Source organism: Nansenia antarctica (assembly GCF_963989245.1).
Source record: "Nansenia antarctica genome assembly, chromosome: 14".
Classification (NCBI taxonomy): Eukaryota; Metazoa; Chordata; class Actinopteri; order Argentiniformes; family Microstomatidae; genus Nansenia; species Nansenia antarctica.
The window spans coordinates 22,354,522-22,360,471 of NC_137684.1; the positions used below are offsets into that span (position 1 = coordinate 22,354,522).

Sequence of the window (5,950 nt, forward strand, 5' to 3'; positions counted from 1 at the left end):
TTGAAAACTTTATTAGAAGATTTGCAGAAGTAGGTACATGAAAGTACATATTACATACAAGGTCAACTAACAGGATAAAAACCCAAGAAAGCCACTGGCTTATTTCAATTGGGGTCCTCTTCATTTCAATTGGGGTCATCTTGTCAGGGCTCTCAAGTCTCACGCATTGGGTTGAAATGCGTGTGTCTCACGCCCAATGCGTGAGACTTGAGAGCCCTGTCTTGTTGTTGGCTGCTCTCACACATATCCTTTATGGGGCTCGGGAGTGGCTGGGTGACCTGAGGGTGCGCCTGCCCTGCGCTGTAGACGCGCTGCGCATTTGTCGAGAGAGAGAATGCAAGAACGCATAGGTGGGACAATGGGTGTGGAGACAGAACTGTGAAATCAAATCAACCACTGGGACAGCTCTTACACAGATCTAATAATAAGATGTCCAGCAGCCGGATCAGGCCGGGCTATTGCCGCCAGGACGTGAACAAGACCACATGGGAGGTACCGGAGCGGTACCGCGATCTGAGACAGGTGGGGACGGGAGCGTACGGGACAGTCTGGTGAGTTACGGTGCCAGGCAGGGTTCGGGTGATCACAATATTTCACCACATGCTTTGTGCACTTTTACACACTCCACATACGGAATAATTTAGGATAGCCTATAGTGTTTTAAAAGACATCAATGGCTGATTATGTCGGCCTTTAATGAAATGAGTGTTGAATAGTGAAACAAAAGAAAAACTACTGCGCGGAGCCACGTTCACTGTTTTACTTCCTTGTATGGCTGGGGGGCACAATTTAGTCACTGGAGAATTCATCTCACCTATCACCCTCATCGATTGTGAAAACAATAATCTTTGGCTATTCAACTTTCCTCCCCAAGATTTTAATTTAGACAGTGTCCCGTCTCCTCATTTTATTCCAAGAATGGATGAAAACCAGTGATTTCCGTGTTAATCCGCAACAAAATGAATGTATTGTTGCCAATATACTTCTACCCAAAAGTTGACATGATCACATTAGGCTCAGAATGCACAGCTGCGCTTAAACCATTTACACGGGTTACCTTTGTGTGCCTCGCAGCGTGAGGTCGCCACATTGTTGTGATCAATGATTCGCCCCCGTGGGCGTGTCTAGAGCTGTGTGGGCGTGTCCCGAGCTGTGTGGGCGTGTCCAGAGCTGTGTGGGCGTGTCCAGAGCTGTTCTGACTGGCTGAATGCCCATTTCGTGACGTTAGAATTACAAGGTTCTATCTCCATTTTTGTCAAAATTGAGTTTTTTACATAATCTGATCCACCAGGTGTTTATTAATGCCTGTGTGGTGTTATTTTTTTAAATGTTGACATTTTTGAGTTAGTAATTCATAAAATACAAAGGTTCCATCTCACAGAACATAATGGAATGTAAAAACTTTGACGCTCAATATCTCTGAACTGCCCTAAACGGAGATAGAACCTTATCATTCTAAACGGAGATAGAACCTTATCATTCTAAGATCACGATTTGTTTCTGCATGGTTTCGACTAGACGTGTTTCAGAGTAGCATGTGTTGTGATTGAATACAAGGTACTATGTAGTCCCACTCAGGTGCCCACATGCTACAAGAAGATTTGCCTACAGCCAGGGAAGAAATAATGTGAAACTGGAAACGGTGTCCTAGTTGCACAGGATTACAGTTTATTTCGCAGATGTGATCTTTCATATGAGATATAGATATATTAAAGAGTACATTAGATTTATCTTTACGTAATGTATCGTTTCCCTCTTAATCCTAATCCTTAAACCAAAAAACTACGGATTAACGGAGCGCTCTCTCGATGCTCCCCTGCATACATCGTAGGCCTACTGTACAGAAATATGACATGCAATGCTGAAGCCATAAGAAAGAGGACCTTGACAGCTGCCTTTTCTAACACCTCCATCTCTATCGGTATCTTCATCTCTATATCTCTTCCTCTCATCTCCAGCTCTGCGATGGACAGGACGGGGGCCAAAGTGGCCATCAAGAAGCTCCACAGGCCCTTCCAGTCTGAACTGTTCGCTAAGAGGGCCTATCGGGAGCTGAGGCTGCTCAAACACATGAAACATGAAAATGTGAGACCTGAACACTATACTCTGAATTTAAATCAATCTTCAGCTGGATCTTTTTCCCTTGTCCTCCACGGCAACAGCCCCCCCCCCCCCTTCCAAGACACTTAGCTGATCAATGCTATTGATTACTCCAGTCCAGACATTTGGTTCGCCCCGGGCACAATCAATCTCTGATTAAAAGGCAAGGACGAAAGCTAGCAAACACTCTGGCCCTCGAGGACTACTGCAGTTGTGCGGCCTTGTTAAACAATACGTTTAGTCCATAAAAGCAATCCCAAAGCAATATCTTTCTTGTTATCTTCAATTTAGTGCAAAATTATTTAATTATTGAGACATATAGTCAGATATCTAATGTTTGTTTATAAGAGTGGTTTACATTCTGTCGTCTCTGGGGTCACAGGTCATAGGTCTGCTGGATGTGTTCACCGCTGACCTCTCTTTGGACAAATTCAACGACTTGTGAGTGCACTTGTGTCATATCATAACTATCAGTTGGAGACACCCAACCCACCCTCCATAAAACTCTTTACAGGATTATACAGTCAAAGTTGCACCTATATAATTTCAGATTTTTTAGATATACAGTAGGCTACTGTGTAATACTTCACATTCTCTCCATCTCTCTCCCAGTTATCTGGTGATGCCCTTCATGGGGACAGATCTGGGGAAGCTGATGAAGCTACAGAGGCTCACAGAGGACAGAGTTCAGTTCCTGGTCTATCAGATGTTGAAGGGACTCAAGGTATGTGACTCGCGTAAACTGTAAACACACACAGTCTGATACACAGTACACACTACAGGTACATTACCACACGATACATTATGATGGTGATGGAAATACCTGCCATTTTCTGTTGCTACAGTATATCCATTCCGCTGGGATCATTCATAGGGTGAGTGAACATCGTTTTAGTCTGTTACGTGTGTGTGTGTGTGTGTGTGTGTGTGTATGTGTGTGTATGTGTGTGTGAGAGAGAGAGAGCGAGAGAGCGAGGGGGGGCAGTGTGCATTTGTTGTCCCAATAACCTACTTTATATTTTTCTGTAGGACCTCAAACCAGGGAATCTGGCTGTCAACCAAGAATGTGAGCTCAAGGTACTGTCCACATTCACACATCCAGTGTTCTGATAACCTAAATAACCCCCAACATGGTGACAACATCATTTCCATTGTTGTCCTAATTGGGCCAGTCATTCGCCCCGCTGGGTTTTGCAGCTGTTGAGTAGATTTGCTGTAATAACTGCATTTATGGTACAGTAGAAGCATAGGTGTAATTTCCCTATGAACTATCCTATTGCTGTTCATTACCATGGCTATGGTGTCCTGGCCCGAGACTGAAGACCCATCTCTTCAGGCTACACCTTAACTGCTCCTCCTGAGACATCTACTACCCCCAGCACTGCGTCTCCTGAGACACCCGCTTTTCCCCTTTACTGTCTCCCCCAAGACTTCTACTGCCCCCCCTGTACTGTTTCTCTGTTTCTCCAGTGTCTATACAAAAAAAAAAGTTGTTCCTTCCATCACGGCGACTACCAATGGGCCTGGGCCTGAGCTAGATAACTCTTCCTGATACGACTGGTGGATTGATGATTCACTTGCTTAGTCAAATGTATTGATTGTAAGTCACTTTGGAATAAGGCGTCTGCTAAATGCCAAAAATGTAAACGTAAATGTCCTGTCAGATCCTGGACTTCGGGCTGGCCCGCCAGGCGGACACTGAGATGACGGGGTATGTGGTGACGCGCTGGTACCGACCCCCAGAGGTCATCCTGAACTGGATGCACTACACCCAGACTGGTGAGTGACATCACTCTGCTCCAGGGACAGTTGTGATGTTAACCTCAATGGTTTACAGTAACACTGGGATACAGACAGCTTATACAGTACAGGGTATCCGCGGTGTCTTGAAAAGTATTAAAAGTTGATAAATACATTTTGGGAAAATCAAGACCCTTAATAAGTATTAAAAAGTCTTATCACAATTTTATGAGGTCTTGAATTGTGTATGTATTTTTCTGAATTAGACTCTGTCCAAAGAGTTTGAGTCCTAAAAACTTTTAGTAAAAGTTTGTGAATTTATTAGTTTTATTAAAAAACTAAGATGAACCGGAAATTCTGTTGTATGATAGTGGTCTAGTCTATTGCAAACTAAAAAGGTGTCACTGATGTCAACGGTTACAGCTCGAAGTGGCGGTGAGGTCTGGAAAAATATTGACACGGTCTTTAAAAAGTCTTCGAAAGGTATTGAAATTAACCTCAAGATTCCTGTATATACCCTGCAGTAGTAGAACAGCAATATCAGCTGTTACCGTTGTGTATATGGACACTCAGAGAGTGCTAGAATAACCACTAGGTGGTGCTCTGCATTCAGCTTGCCTAGTAATGATATACGCTGTAAACTGAGACAATGTCATAACTCATAACTCGAAGCTCGTTCGAAAGGCCTCTACTGTACAGCCAACAACATGCTGTTTGTGTGTCCCTTTCTTCCTGCAGTGGATATCTGGTCAGTGGGCTGCATCATGGCTGAGATGCTGTTGGGGAAACCACTGTTTAAAGGCAACGACCGTATCCACCTCTTCTCTGACACTGAGCCCTCTCACCCCGGCTGTCACACACACTTAATGACTCGTGGTTCTATCGAACTCAGTTTGTGTTTGTGTGAAGTTTCGACCTGTTATGCACCTTTGAATTGCCTGTGGTGAATGTTGTTTACATTTTAATCGACAGACATGCCCACACATGGTTTATTGCTTTTCTGCTGATTGACTAGACTACATCTCACCAACTTGGTTATTATTATTATTATCCTTGTCCATAACATATCAGAAGGTTGCATTTCACTCCAGATTTAAATAGGTTTCATACTCTCTGTTTAGATATGATCCAAATGTTTTACTGTTGAGCAAGGTCACAATAATGTTAAAACATGATGGCGTAACATGATGTGATCAGATACAGTATGGTATGACCTTTGAACCTTAACTCCTGGTGCTCAGACCTGGATCAGCTTAATGAGATCATGAAGGTCACAGGAACGCCCACGCAGGACTTCATCACCAAACTGCAGTCTCAGGACGTGAGTCCTACCTGTACATGAACACACACATGTATACCTACCTGACCGTACATCAACTTAGTACACTCAAACCTGTTATTGATCAAATAGCTTTTTTTGTTATCCTCTTTTTTAGGCTAAAAACTATGTCAAAGGCCTTCCCAAACTGGATAAGAAAGATCTTCAGGAGCTCTTTTGCAAAGTCAACAAGACAGTCAACCCCCAGGGTAAGACACCATCTCACTGAATTATGTTGATTTGCTATGCTGGTAACAGTCCCCAAGTTATACATTTTTTTACCACTGTGGTCAATCCAATCTAGCCGTTGCACTACTGCTAGTTGCACACACCCCAGCTCAATGTGAACACTCAATTACCCTTTGCACTACTGCTGTTTACAAATTGTTGTACTTGTACTCAATGACAATAAAGTTGAATCTAATCTAATCTAATCTAATCTATTATCACACTCATTTCCAGTCTACCGTAACCGTCCTTCCCACCCTGTTCCCTCTCTCCAGCGGTGACAGTGGTGGATCGAATGCTGCTGCTGGACCCGGAGTGCAGGGTGACCGCTGCGGAGGCCCTCTCCCTGCCCTACTTCTCAGACTTCAGAGAGCCAGACGACGAGACGGAGGCCGAGCAGTACGACCACTCGCTGGACAACACAGACCTGCCCCTGGAGCAGTGGAAACGTAAAGAGGGAGGGTGGCGGGGGACTCAGAGGGGTTGTTGTGTTCTTAGCCTCGATTTTTCCGGTCTTACACTTGCGTTGCTTGGAAGTAAAGCGGAGCGAATGCAAGAAGGTTA

At 44.1% G+C, this 5,950-nt stretch overlaps 1 protein-coding gene across 1 annotated transcript in view; it reads left to right on the forward strand.

Annotated features, from left to right (window-relative positions):
* Window positions 1-429: 429 nt before the first annotated feature.
* The window catches only part of mapk12a (mitogen-activated protein kinase 12a), a gene marked incomplete at its 5' end in the record, with an annotated part of 5,750 nt that continues 229 nt past the window's right edge, over window positions 430-5,950 (forward strand). The window contains 11 exons of the mRNA XM_080544839.1: window positions 430-551; window positions 1,959-2,085; window positions 2,483-2,541; window positions 2,713-2,824; window positions 2,946-2,975; window positions 3,130-3,177; window positions 3,765-3,879; window positions 4,579-4,650; window positions 5,082-5,161; window positions 5,277-5,367; window positions 5,662-5,835. Coding sequence (XP_080400965.1) covers window positions 430-551; window positions 1,959-2,085; window positions 2,483-2,541; window positions 2,713-2,824; window positions 2,946-2,975; window positions 3,130-3,177; window positions 3,765-3,879; window positions 4,579-4,650; window positions 5,082-5,161; window positions 5,277-5,367; window positions 5,662-5,835 — 1,030 coding nt within the window. The remainder of the gene's footprint in view (window positions 552-1,958; window positions 2,086-2,482; window positions 2,542-2,712; window positions 2,825-2,945; window positions 2,976-3,129; window positions 3,178-3,764; window positions 3,880-4,578; window positions 4,651-5,081; window positions 5,162-5,276; window positions 5,368-5,661; window positions 5,836-5,950) is intronic.